This window comes from Dryobates pubescens, chromosome 1, assembly GCF_014839835.1.
Source record: "Dryobates pubescens isolate bDryPub1 chromosome 1, bDryPub1.pri, whole genome shotgun sequence".
In the NCBI taxonomy this organism is placed as follows: Eukaryota; Metazoa; Chordata; class Aves; order Piciformes; family Picidae; genus Dryobates; species Dryobates pubescens.
In genome coordinates, this window is record NC_071612.1 from 61,326,857 (window position 1) to 61,341,158 (window position 14,302).

A 14,302-nucleotide genomic window follows, 5' to 3' on the forward strand; every position below is an offset into this window, starting at 1 on the left:
GTAACCTTCTCTCAATATCAGAGCAGTCTCCCTGTTCTGAGCCACAAAGCTGCTCTTTTTATTCCCCTTCCAGGATCACTGATGAGAAGCAAGGGAGCTGCAAACATGAAATTTAAGCAAGTAATCAAGTTGACAGAAGAAAAACTTCTTCACACATACAGTTACAAACACACAACAGAATATGCGCTGAGTCTTTACTTACCTCCCATTCATTTGAGTATCTCATTACAATTCCTCTGCACTGGTTGTTGTATTCTTTAATCCCCATCTTTGCCACATCCTCTGGCCCTTTAATGCCCAAGGTCTTGTCAATCTCATATTCCTGGGAGCATTGAGAACAACCAGACAAAAACCCCACACTGTCATCAAAAGCTGTCAGGATTTCTCTCAGTAATTTCTTTATGTTCTATGCACTCTAATGAGGTTAGAAGGGCTTCCTTTATCCTTTTGAGATTTCATGAGTACTGCACCTGAACTCAACAGATATTCCAAAGCACAGCCCTGCCTGGTATGATTGCTTCTTTACTATCTTCAGGAAAGGGGGGGTGGGGAAAAAGGGTTTCTGAAATACATACCAAATAAATACATGGTTATAGCAATGAATGGAATGCCTGGAGAAAGGCAAGAGACAGGAGGAAGCACCTGAAACCACCACACAGAAAAAAAGAGAGCACCACACTGGACATAACTTGCCTTTTCCTTTTTAGCAAGAAATCCAAGTATAACAGCAATAGAAACATGACTGAGAAGCAGGTTATAACACAGAAAGAGGAGCTAACAGAAGTATCTGCAGGCAGATTTATGACACATACCACAGGTAAACCATGACAATCCCAGCCAAATCTTCTGTCAACATGAAAACCACTCTGATGAGCAAATCTGGTCACTATGTCTTTAATGGTTCCTGCAAGAATATGGCCATAGTGCGGAAGGCCAGTAGCAAATGGAGGGCCATCATAGAAGTTAAACCTACAACACAAGACAACATTCTTCACTAAATCAAAAGCTGAGCATAAACTTTTCAAACAGGCTGCATACATCTGTATGCTTATGCTTCTTAAGTCTTACTATGACAACAGCAATTTCTCCCTCTCTCACGATCAGTGAGCCCCAGCACCATGTTGGCAGTAGTGGAACTGAAGAGAATATTTCAGCTCATTCAGTCCCTACCCATTGCCAGTTCCACCAGCAATACTACTGAAAATGGCAGCACGCTGTTCCACAGCTGGCAGACACAGGCAGAGTCGTCCTTGCTTACCTGCAAGTCTCTTTCATAAAGCCACCAAGCAGGAAACTACAGGTCTATTACTACTGTTTGGACATTATTGATTCTTCAATAAGTGAAATATAAGCAGTAACTGACATGACAACAGCAGACAAAACTGCTGTCTGCAAAGGGAGCAGCTGCTGTTAACAGAACCCAGGCAGAGAAAAAGAATAGTTACAGCTAAGCCAGCCTAGCATTGTCACACAGTTGCTACAGCTTTGAACAGAACCTTACCTAGGTTTATTCTTTGATTGTTTTAGGCACTCCTGGAAACAATTCAGATTTTTCCAGAGCTCCAGTATCTTCTCTTCTTCATTTGGAAAACTTATGTTTTCTGGAACGTGTTGAACCATTATTTTCTCTGCTTGGTGACTGCTGAGAAAGAAAGTACACATTGAACAGAAGTGAGGAAAAGATTACTTCACAAATATAATTTGTTGTTTTACAAGTCACCACATCTCAGTTTTTCATAGAGCTTGATTCAGGGTAGATACAGAAGCAAGCACTATATTCTCCAACAAACACCTAATCATTTTGACAGACTAGCATCAAAACTTTGTTACAGGAAAAGGATTCAACTACAGCCCCTAATTTTATCACACTTTTATTTGTTTCCTATATAAAAAAAAAAGTCATTGGACAAATTAGTTTTTGGTTACAAGTTTGGGTTTGGTTTTCTTTCATAAGGAAAAGTTTCCAAGTTCAAACTGCTCTTTCAGCATCAGTCTGTGAACTAGTGAGACATACTTAAAGTGCAGGAACTAAAACTAGTGAAGAGGCAGCTTTCTCCTGTAAAGGTATTCCTATCATTCAAAGGTTTAAACCCACATTTTTCCATCTAGCTAGGCCATTCTTCTCAGTCCTCCTAAACACAGTGAGGCTCCTGATAGCACAGCTGAAACATTGCAAGCTGAGAAAAATTTGAACAAATAGATGAGGAAAAAGCTCAAAGACCTCAGCTGTGAGTCCTGAAAAGCTCTAACTTCCAGAGCAGTAGCAAAACTACCAGTCTTTTTCTAGACTCTTTTTTTTTGTTTATTTGTTTTATTCAGTTTTACAAGTATGCCAGAACTAAACTACAAGGGGCTACCTCTTGCTGGCCATTTCCTGAAGGTCTTTTTTTAAGGTGATGGGTTTTGGCCACCAAAGTACAAAGCCATTCTCCAATTCTGGGTAAGTCAACAAAAATCACCACAAGCAAAATGATCTCTGAGTAACAGGGGAAAGAGAGTTCTTAACATAATAAGAAACACACAACAGAGCTGCCTGGTCTTCCAGACTTGCTACAACATTAACATTTCAAGCAAATGCTACAGTGACAAGCAAAAGCGTCACAGAATAAGGATACCTGAGACAGGAGTTCCATAACAGAAGAAAACCAGTTAAGAAGTTTGTAATAGATGACTGCAAAGGCAGCTTTCACCCACCTCCAACTGTAGCACTGCTGCTTTTTAGCACTTACACCACGAGCTGAGCACAACAGCCTCCGGTTTTGCTTAGCACTGTAGAATTACAACCAATGGCACAAGAACTGACTCTAACTTACTTAGGTTTGCCAGATAGTAACCATAAGCAGCAACACACACATGAAGACAATGCCTCAAACACCAGTGGACATGCTGCTTGGTAGTGCTAAAGTTCCAAAGTGTTTTTAAATGAGCAGCTCTTAAACAAAAGGCAGAACACCACAAAAATTGCTAGCTCAGTGCTGGAACCTATACAAATTCTACCATTCATAGTTTTTGCACCAATAACAGATCATTCTGCCCACTAATAAGCCCAAATTATCAAATGAGACATGAAACAAATTCAGAGACCCACAGCCTGGTACACAGGTGACAGAGCAGCTGGAAGGGAAATCATGAGCTCACAAGGAACACACGGACATGGCCGGGATGTAGTCTCAGAAAGGTAATAACCAGTCTTAGAACAGTACATTAGACATGATTTGTAGCACAGTTGTCACCAGCATATCTCAAAGCACTAAACAAAGCACTAACTGAGCCATGCCATTTCTCAGTAATTTGATCACTGAGACAAGGGAGGTAAGTCACCCTAAAACCTTATTTCCTACAAGCCACTCGACTTGAGGACTAAGGATCCACACATTTCATTTGGATTAAGCTCAGCCTTCACCATTCAGTGGTAACTGCAAAGGTTTCAGCAGCTGGCCCAGCTGTTAAGTCCCTGTAATCTAACCAATTCATTGCAGGTCGAAGGTTTGGTTTGTAACTGTGACCGGGCTATGGAAGCTGCTCACATATCACAGACTCCATGCATTAATCACAGTGTCACTGTTGGCCCATTCCTACCAACTGAAGCACTGCATGTACAAAGCAGCGTCCAGTAACCACAGGGCACAAATCCATACACACTCTCAGCAACATTACACGAGGAGTTTATTATGTCTGCACTAGGGATAAAATAACTGATTAGAATTACAGGTCAGGTTTTTCAAGTTACAAAGCAGAATTTTAAACAGACTTAAAAGACAAATCACATTTGAAATCTCTCTGTGGCTCAACATCCGTAGAGCGAAAAAGCAAAGACTTATGTGTTCAGGAACAGCATAAACAATTTGTAGGCAGAGATACAAATTCCATATACCTACAGCAAAAAAAAAAGTTCACTACTACAGCCTACATATCTAAGTCAGAAAATAATTGCTACCACTCACTTGGAAAACAGAATGACAGCATCGCAAATAGTGACTTAATCCTTCAGAGTTAAGGGGGGCTTGAGGTTATTTGATAACAGATTACGATTTGGTAGAACCACTTGGACAGAGAAAGCTCTGGGGAGGCCTTAGAGTAGCCTTCCAGTACCTGAGGAGGGTCTATAAGAAAGCTGGGGAGAGACTTCTTACAAGAGCTTGTAGTGACAGGATGAGGGGGAATGGATTGAAGATGGGAGAAGCCAGATTTAGAATAGAGATTAGGATGAAATTCCTTATAGTAAGGGTGGTGAGACACTAAAACAGGTTGCCCAGGGAAGTTGTGGATGCCATCTCCAAGGAGGTTTCAAGGCCATGTTGGACAGGGTCTTGAGCAGCCTGGTCTAGTGGAAGGTGCCCTTGCCCATGGCAGGGGAGTTTGAGCTAGATGATCTTTAAGGCCCCTCCCAATCCAAACCGTTCCATTGTTCTATGTTACACAAATTGTGCAGATAACAAAACAACACATTGGGACAACACTCCAAATTTATACATAGCTTATGGAACACAAGGGGGTCTTGTTTTCTCGTTCCACTACTCATCTCCTGACAAAGCACTCTGCTGACAAAGACAACACACCATGGGGAATTTTAACACTCACTTTTTTTAAAAGATAATGACATTCACTGGGAAAGGTGTCAAAGCTTGCTGATGATGCTACAGCAGTCTCAAACTTATGCTGGGTTTCTTATCTGGAAAAAAAAAATATAAAAACAAGTATTAAAAGCATAACAGCAAGTCAGACTGTTTTCTCAATATTAGTTACTTTAAGGGTTTTTTTTAATCTATTAAAATACCACAAGGAATAGAGTGAACCAGTTTTTCAGAAATCTGTTTGACTCAACATACATCACATACAGACAGACGATTAAAACAAAGTGGATTTCAAGACACAAATTTTGTTGACTGAGAAACCAAAAGGATAAGAAACTAAAACAAATACCAAAAGTCTCCTAATCTCAAGGGGTTTATCATCTGTCACCTTTTCTTCCACTCACCTTCTCCCACAAATTATTCTAGATGAGACCTATACACAGAACTCCATTCAGAGATCAGAAGCTTCCTTTCTCCCTCTGCAGACACCTTCCCCAAAGTTAAACAATGCACCATTGACCATACCCACAGAACCAGGCTCCCCATTTCCACCTCCTTTAGACGCTGAGCTTTGAGACAAGACAATATCTGAGGTAACAATAGTGTAAACTGATCATCTGATACTAAAAACTGTTTCTACAACAGATGGAAAAGAGTTTTAAATAAAAGGATGGATGTGAACAAAATGCTGAAGTACAGAACACCTTGTGCTAATGCCTTATGCAGGGAAAAAAACAGTCACAGTAATCAAAGATCTGAGCATGGGTAAGGAAAAAGCCAAACTTGCACATCTACCTTTAAAACGTCTGTTTAAACTGAGTAATGCTATCCTATTCTAATAAGCACTTTATATAAAGCACCAAATAGTTGGAAATGCAAGAATAAACACAGTAAAAAATAAACCAACTGAGCAATCAGTTTTCTTCTCCAAAAAAGCTGCCACCCTCACAGCCTAAGAATGGTATTTCTAAGTGTAATTACTTCAGGAAAAAAAATAAATAAAACCATGGTTTTCTATACAAATACTTAGAGAAAACTAACTTTTACACCTTATTCGTAGCAGACTGATAATGGTGTGATTATCACAGTATCACTAAGGTTGCAAGAGACCTCAAAGATCATCAAAAGTCCAACCTGTCACCACAGACTTCACGACTAGATCATGGCACCAAGTGCCACGTCCAATCCCCTCTTGAACACCTCCAGGGACAGCGACTCCACCACCTCCCTGGGCAGCACATTCCAGTGACGAATGACTCACTCGGTGAAGAACTTTTTCCTCACCTCAAGCCTAAACTTCCCCTGGCGCAGCTTGAGACTGCGTCCTCTTGTTCTGGTGATGGTTGCCTGGAGAAGAGACCAACCCCTTCCTGGCTACAACCACCCTTCAGGTAGTTGTAGAGGGCAATGAGGTCTCCCCTGATCCTTCTCTTCTCCAGGCTAAACAAACCCAGCTCCCTCAGCCTCTCCTCATAGGGCTTGTGCTCAAGGCCTCTCCCCAGCCTTGTTGCCCTTCTCTGGACACGTTCAAGTGTCTCGATGTCCTTCTTAAACTGAGGGGCCCAGAACTGGACACAGTACTCAAGGTGCGGCCTAACCGATGCAGAGTACAAGGGCACAATGACTTCCCTGCTCCTGCTGGCCACACTATTCCTGATGCAGGCCAGGATGCCATTGACCTTCTTGGCCACCTGGGCACACTGCTGGCTCATGTTTAGGTGGCTGTCAATCAGCACCCCCAGGTCCCTCTCTGTTTGGCAGCTCTCCAGCCACTCTGACCCCAGCCTGTAGCTCTGCATGGGGTTGTTGTGGCCAAAGTGCAGCACCCAGCACTTGGACTTGTTAAATGCCATCCCATTACTCTGCCCATCTGTCCAGTCGGTCAAGGTCCCTCTGAAGAGCCTTTCTACCCTCTAACTGACCAACATCTGCTCCTAACTTGGTGTCATCTGCAAATTTGCTGATGACTGACTCAATCCCCTCATCCAGATCATCAATGAAGATGTTAAAGAGCATGGGGCCCAGCACTGATCCCTGGGGGACGCCACTAGTGACTGGCCGCCAGCTGGCTGTGGCACCATTCACCACCACTCTCTGGGCTCGGCCCTCCAGCCAGTTCCTAACCCAGCACAGTGTTTGCGGTCCAAATCATGAGCTGACAGCTTAGACAGCAGTCAAAGGCCTTGTTGAAGTCCAGGTAGACCACGTCCACAGGCCTCCCCACATCCACCAGACGGGTCACCTGATCATAGAAAGAGATCAGGTTGGAGAGGCAGGACCTGCCCCTCCTAAATCCATGTTGGCTGGACCTGAGCCCTTGGCCATCCTTCAGGTGCGCAGTTATTGCCGCCAGGATAATCTGCTCCATCACTTTCCCTGGCACTGAGGTCAGGCTGACTGGCCTGGAGTTTCCAGGTTCCTCCATCCAACCCTTCTTGTGGATGGGGACTACCTTGGCCAGTTTCCAGTTGTCTGAGACCTCACCGGTAAGCCAGGACTGGAGGAAAATGACGGAGAGCGGCTTGGCCAGCTCATCTGCCAGCTCTCTCAGCACCCTAGGATGGATCCCATCCAGTCCCATGGACTTGTGAGTGTCCAAGTGGCTCAGCAGGTCCTGAACCAATTCCTCATGGATTACCGGGGCATCACACTGCTCCCCGACCCCATTGCCCAGCTCAGGAGGCCACTCATCCTGGACTCCTGCCTTGCGGTTAAAAATTGAGGCAAAGAAGGTATTCAGAACCTCAGCCTTTTCCTTGTCTTCAGTCACAGTGTTCCCCTCCAGGTCCAATAAGGAGTGCAGGTTCTTCTTGCCCTTCTTTTTAGTGTTAATATATTTGTAAAAATGCTTTTTATTGTCTTTGACAGAGGTGTTCAGCTTCAGTTCCAACTGGGCCTTTGCCTCTCTAATTTCATTCCTACACAATCTAACAGCTTCCTTAAACATACCTCGAGAAGCCTTCCCCTCCTTCCAAAGGTGATACAGCCTCTTTTTTTCCCTTAAATCCTCCAGTGTTCTATTTGATGTGAAAAGAAAGCAGAGGAGTTACAGTATTTTCTTACTGAAAATCATGCCTCAAAGTGAGCAGGTCAGAAAAATAAACTGAAAAAATAGGAAGGGAGAGTTTCTAATTTCTAAATTGGTTAATGGAATTTGCTTAAGTTGAACCTGATACTTAAGGAGTTAGGGAAAGAGTATCTTCTCAACATATCACTCAAGATAAAGCACTGACTATAGACCACCCCTCCCTCAGGAAGGACTTTCTTTTTTCAATTGAAAGATTACTAAAACAGCAAAGGGGTAAATTAATACTATGCTTAGTCACAAATATATTTCATACTATGCAAGGAATCCATTTGACTCTGTACATTTTGCCTTAAGATTATTTTTTTTCCTGTTGTGCCATACTGCCTTGCTTAAAAGCAAAAAAATTGTCATTGGGCAAGATAAAAATCTAGGTTATCTGAAAATAGGTTTGAATAATGTATTTTAAGAAATCAAAAACTACTGTCAGTTGACTCAGTAAAACCACTGTTCTATGCCAACTAAATTCTATTATTACCTGACAGTCACTTCCAAAGTATGTCACCATAATGAAAAAATTATGGTTGTTTCCAGAAGGCTCCCTGGTGGTGGTGATGCTTTTACCTTCAGTAAATGTAAGCATCAAATCCATTACAGCTTCACTAATCCAAAGTATGCCTTCCTCAAAATTTCCCTATCTCTTAAAAGCATGATAATGTGGAATGCAAAAAATCTTCAATTATTCGTTCTAGACAAGTGTTAAACTCTACAATAAAGAAACTGGTTAACATTATTAACTATTGTAAACGAACACTCTTCTCCAGGAAAAGCACAGAATCTGTTGACAGCCAGGGAAGTAAAGTATCTTACACAAACATAATGTTATGCAAACAACACACATTATCTCTAACGCCTGAAAAGGCGCTAATAACGTCAAAACCCAGCAGAGGGGTAGCCAGCCCGGCCGCTCCAGAGCTCCTGGCGATGACAGCAGGGCCGCAAACCGCGTCGGATGACCCGCGCTGAACGGCGTGGGGAGGGAAACCAGAGGGACCGGCACACAGCACATTGGCCGCCAGTTTTCTGTGACAGTTCAAAAGGCGCCGCTTGGCCCCAGCACCCGCATCAAGTGCCCCAAAAACCCCATAAGGCGTCTGGGGCCCTGGCGCTGCCCCTCCCTTCGGCCTCTGAGCCGACTCCCGCCTCCCTGGCATAGACCCTCGGTTGGCAGAGGGCGAAAAGTAAATGCGCGGGAGTGGGAAGAACGGCCCCAAGGGCCAAGTCAGCTCCCGCCGCCGCTCACCTCAACGCCACCCGTCCCGCAATGATGCAACCGCGCCCGAGAAAGCATGACAGGAAGCACACCCGGCAGCCACGGCAAATCAGCACGCAGCATACTCAGGGTGCTATAAGGCAGCTTCCTATTGGGCATGCCGCGCTCCTGGAAACGTCAGGTCATAGCGGCGCAGGGCAGGCCGGAAAATTCTTCCCGCCCTCACACGCTGCCTCCTCATTGGCTAGGAGCCTCCCACGAGAGGGGCGAGGCGGGGCCCGCGCCGTGACGGGCAGCGGAGTGGGCAGTGGCGGTGTTTAACTGGATGGGTAATTCTGCGGTGGTTTTACTGGTTTGCGTTTCTTTCCCAAATTAAAATGCCTCTAGAAAAGGTCCAGTGGCTGCCAAAGCTGTGGGAGGAGACCTCCATGCGGAGAGAAACAGCCACGGCCCGCTACCATGGTTGTGGGCTGGAAACACGGAACGTGAAAACGTTCTCCTGTCACCACGAGATTTCCCCTCGTACAGACGAAAAAGAAACTACAATCCTAAGACTGAAATAAACTTGAACTTCGCCTTTCAGCAGCGTGACCAAGCCCAAGCTCCCTGTTCAGAGTGAAATCCAAGGCCGGAGCTGTGCCAGACTTATCAATAGTGGGACACATGAGACTGCCAAACACATCTCGATGCTTGGCCTTGCCTCCGTTAAAGGAATTCTCTTGAATATGTCTTATTTCTTGAGACTCTAAACGCACCAGTAGGAGGGGACCACTCCAGCTAGGAAGAAAAGAAACTTGCAGATGGGTTCCCATATGTCAAAGGAAACTTAAGAATTTGAAAAAATATTATTACTGGCTGGCAGCTATGGCATTGTGGTATTACAAAACATTTCCTTCCACCCACAACAGCCGTGAAGAGGCTCCTGACAGCAAAACATGGAGGGAAGTCCAGACATGTGATGCAGAGAGGTACTCTGGAACTGCACATCTGCCCACCTGAAACCCCAACCCAAACTGGTTTTAGGGAATGAAGTTCAGAACAATAAAGGCCCCAACAGCCCAGCTACCTCCATCTAATGTTCTTAATTGCTCTTAAAACTTAAAAACTCACACAAATTTTGGTGATGGGTAAAAATAGGTTTTTATTTTGATTTCCAGGACTAGGTACAAGCTCAACTTGCTGATCTGTGCAGCCTGCAGATGAGGGACATATCTGTACGCACAGTGTCACATCAAACACAACTCCCACTGGTACAGAGAAGCACAAGACTCTTTTCTATGCAGAATTTGGTACATTGCTCTAGAGTAGCTCAAAGGGGAACTCAGTCTGCATCCAACTCAAAGAAACGACACAGAATATGTGAACTGCGGCCAGATTAAGCAGGTCTGACCAACAGGACTGGGAGAGACTGGGTGCGAGTGCTTGCCAGGAGAGAGTCTCCAGTATAAACGCTACAGAGAGGTTACTGCTGGTGTGGATCCAGGATGTTCTGTACCCAGGAGGGAAACTGTAAGTAGCAGAAATCTGTTTAACCCATTTTGGTTTCTAATGCGTCTCAAAGTTATGAAAAAGGCCAGGACAATTCAGGACTAAAGGGAGGAGCACTTGGATGGTACCACATGATGCAGCATTACTTCAACTGAGTATTTTATTTTTAAAGTCAATTAGTGTGACTCAAGAGCAAAGGCAGGCAGGTATGAAAGGAATAAAATGCTGAAATTAGTAGCTAATGTAGAGATTCTATGCATTTGACCATGATGGAACTTTTCTCTGCCCAGAAAACTTTCTTTGCTATGCAGACAGATGGATATTGCTTTCAGGAAGCCTTGGATTTAATGTAACAGTGGCTTCTGTAGATTTAGTTTGAATTTTTTTCCCCATGTACTATAAGCTTTCTTGAAAAAAAATCTCAAACAGGTTCAGCCTGCTTCATTACCTGTTTGTTTTTAAACACATACTTTATCAACTCTGAAAGCACTGCAGCCTTCCCCTGCTTTCACATTCCTGATTACAAAGGTTGAGGGATTTTTAGACATCTCTAACTTTTATGTCATTCAGCTCCAACTCTTTCAAACTCTGGGCCTTAGTCTGCAAAACATATAGGTGGTAAGTCCAGCTGACTTTGAAATGGAATGCCATATAATGTCTGAATGGAATTTAAAGCAAACACTGCTTAAGACATACTTTTAGGCAATGGAATACAGACAAATGTTGGCAATTTGTTGCTGACCATGTTGACCCTGCAGTTACCACACATCCAGATTTTCACCTTGTTCCCCCCATGTCTTTTGCACTTCTTTGCCCTTCACTAATAAGTAGTAATACACTGTTAGCTACATGAAAGTCTACTACCTTTATTCATGCCCAGCCTTCAACTAAAACAATTTGTGCCACAACACGGAGCTCATTTGACTATAAAGAAGGGCTAAAGAGGGAAGTCATATTCAGATTTACTAGTGCAGTACTTATACACAGAGCTTTAAAAAATAAAATTTAAAAAAAAAAAAAAAAAAAAGTTTGAAAACCAGGGGAGATTTGTAGCAGCGAGATCACACCCGAGCAGGAGTAACTGGGACAGTCCCCAAACTCTAAGAACGAATACTCTAATCACGAAATACTATTTCAAAAGCAGTGATGCATCTGGAAAGGTTAAAGGAAATGAACAAAACCCCAGAAAGCCTGAAAAGGGGCCGCTCCTCCGTCTCCCCATTTCGCTCAAGGCCAGCTCAAACCCCCGCACTCCCTGAATCCCCTCTCTGGTACAGGTTGTGCCCGGGCTTCGACCGGGCCTTAGCGCCGCCTGGCCCGGCCCTGTGTCTCCATGGCGGCGGCTGCGCGGTGGGAGACCGGGCTTTGCCGTTTCTCCGTCGGGTTTGTGACGGTTATCGCTGCCGACTCTGCGATATACCCTCCCGTCCCCGGGGCCGGACAAAGGGAGAGAAACCCCACGCGCCCTCCTCCGTCCCCGAGGCGGGAGTCGGCGGGCCCAGCCCGTCCTCGCCGACACGGCGGTAGAGGCCTCCCCTCCCCGCGCCCTGACTTAAGGCGCGGTCACCCCTCGCTCGGGCATGGGCACCATTTTGTGGGCTACGAGTGGGAAGACCACAGGTTCCCCGGGCGGCGCTGGCTCTCGGTCTGGAGTTCTGGGGAAGGGGAGGAGGTGCTGCAACAGCGTGCCGCAGCGTTCCAGCAGCCTGGCCTCGGGCTCCCGAACCGCTGCTGGCGGCACCAGGAGCTCGATGCTGCCGGGTCGGATCGCCACTCGCTACCCTGAACCCTTACTGAGCAGCAGCTCCCCCTGGAGCCATTACCCCCACCCAGCTCCACCGCAGCTCCGTGCCTCACGGGCGACCTAGGCAGTTTTTGTATCGCGACTGCAAACAGAAGGTCGTCAGCGCTTGCGCGGAGAACAGAGCGCAAACAGTGTTCGTGAATAGGGAATGAACAAAATAACGCTATCGGAGCGCTGAGCCAAACCAAACCGAGCGGGCGGGGGGTGGAACAGGTCCCGGGATTAATCGGGGACATAGGAGCGAGCGGCCCGGCACTGCTCGTTGTGACGCAGAGCGTCCGGGCTCACTGGGTGGAGAGCGAGGTTTGGTGAGGACAGGCCCTGCTCACCCAGTAGCACCTGCCTTTCTTTCCGCTCTCCCCCGGGGCGCGGCGGCAGTTGGACTGCGCCGAGATTATATATATATAGATGGGGTGTGTGGGTGCGCGCCGCCAGTCGGTGTGGGGCGGCGGGTGTTAGCCCTGGTATACAGTGCCCGCAGGTCAGCACCTTCCCCGCACCCTCCCACCGCTCGCCGCCTTCCTGGGCCCTGCCCCAGCCTGCCCTCCCTTGGCAGAGCGCTGACAGCCCGGTAGCGGCCGGCTGGGGAAGTGGGCGAGATCATCTCTTCGAGGCGGCGGCTTGGAGCCAGTCAAGCTGCCCCCCAGCTCGCAGCCCTTCAGCCAGGCTATGCGCTGTAAACGGGCTCCGCTCAAGAAAAAAACAGAACGGATCGTGAAAAGGTAGAGACACCCGGGGACACCCCGCAAGCGGGGACGCCGCAGGGCTCTTGGGAACCGGCAGCTCAGCCCAGGGTTAAAGGCGCACCGGGCAGGCAGCGGCGCTGGACTTGCTCGACAGGGGCGTCCCGGCGGCGAGGAGCATGTGAAGAGCGACGGGCCGCGATGCTGCGACGAGCGGACCTGATGGTGTACGGCGGAGCGCGGCGACCCCCCTGGGAGCCCGCCCATGGTGAAGGGTTGCCGGGAGGCGCTTCCCCGCCGCCACTAAAGGGCGGCGAGCCCCGACGGGGCGGCAGCCGGTCGCGCTGGCCCCCCGGGCGGCGCGGGAGACACCCCGGCGTGTCGCGGAAGCTGCTGGGCACCCGCACGCACAATCACTACCAGCACTTGCAGCAGCACTGCCGCGCTTTCCGCCGGTGCTACCGGCCCGCACGGGCGAGGGTGCTGCTGTCCCTGCGACCAGTGAACGTCTTGGGCCGGCGGGCGCCGGGCATGCGGGCACCTCGCAACACCAACCAGTTCCTGATGCGGGAGAAATACCAGCTCATGCACCTGCGCTCAGACTCGGTGGGCACCGAGAGCGGTGGGTCGGACTGCGAGATGGACCCGCTGGACATGGACTCGTACCTAGGGGTGCTGGAGAACGCCCGCGGGGCGCTGATGGAGTGCGCCGGGGAGGCCGGTCCCGCCGCCTGCTCCCCGCCCGCTCCGAGTGGTGCCGGCACGGCCGCGGCCCCTCCGCAGGAGGAGAGCCAGCAGTACTTCCCCTCCGAGGACGATGTGATCGAGAGCGAGCTCTTCATGGAGAGGGACTTCGACGAGTTCTGCAGCAGGATCGCCTGAGCCCCCAAGAACAGACGCGTCGCTGGGGCTTCCCCCGACTGCTTTGGGGGGCGGGGAGGTGGGCGATAAAGTCCGCTGGCCGCCAAGCCTTTCCACCTCAGCGGGGTGGGAGAGGTTTATTTATTTCAAGGCCGCCCCTTTGCGTTTTTGTCAGGGGAGTTGGCTGATTTTATAAGAGTGTGTGCAGAAAGTGGGGGGGGAAACCCCTCGCACCTCCCTTGTAAATAAAGCGAACTTTTCTGAAGATGAGCTCGGACCGGACCACGCTTTGTTTGGCGGGGGGGTCAGGGTGGGTGTGCTCCTGGGGAAACCAATGCCCTTCTGCGGGGGAGCTGGTGAGCCCGGGAGAGGGAGATGACAGCGAGTTACCAGGGGGTGGTGGCGGGGACCGGGCCAGCGCGGGTGAGGGAGTAAGCAGCACGGCCCTCCGCGACTTGGGATGGAGGGGACGGGGATGGCCATCTCCCGGCCTGTCCACGTCCAAAATCATCACGGAAAACTTTCACGCGTTCCGGGCTTTCGCCCCTGTTCAGTTTCCTACGAAAATGTTTAATCAGCACTGCAAGCGGGGGG

The 14,302-nt window shown here is 48.0% G+C and overlaps 1 protein-coding gene and 1 non-coding gene across 2 annotated transcripts in view; both read right to left on the bottom strand.

The window, feature by feature from the left end:
* Positions 1-1,636, bottom strand: part of IARS1 (isoleucyl-tRNA synthetase 1) — a 109,878-nt gene extending 108,242 nt beyond the window's left edge. The window contains exons 1-3 of the mRNA XM_054166720.1: positions 1,502-1,636; positions 813-969; positions 203-322 (exon numbers count right to left, since the gene is read on the bottom strand). Coding sequence (XP_054022695.1) covers positions 203-322; positions 813-969; positions 1,502-1,620 — 396 coding nt within the window. The 5' untranslated portion in view covers positions 1,621-1,636. The remainder of the gene's footprint in view (positions 1-202; positions 323-812; positions 970-1,501) is intronic.
* A 1,855-nt stretch (positions 1,637-3,491) lies between these two features.
* Positions 3,492-3,626, bottom strand: LOC128897850 (small nucleolar RNA SNORA84). The gene has a single exon (XR_008462613.1). It is a non-coding gene; the product is annotated as a small nucleolar RNA SNORA84 (small nucleolar RNA).
* Positions 3,627-14,302: the final 10,676 nt, after the last annotated feature.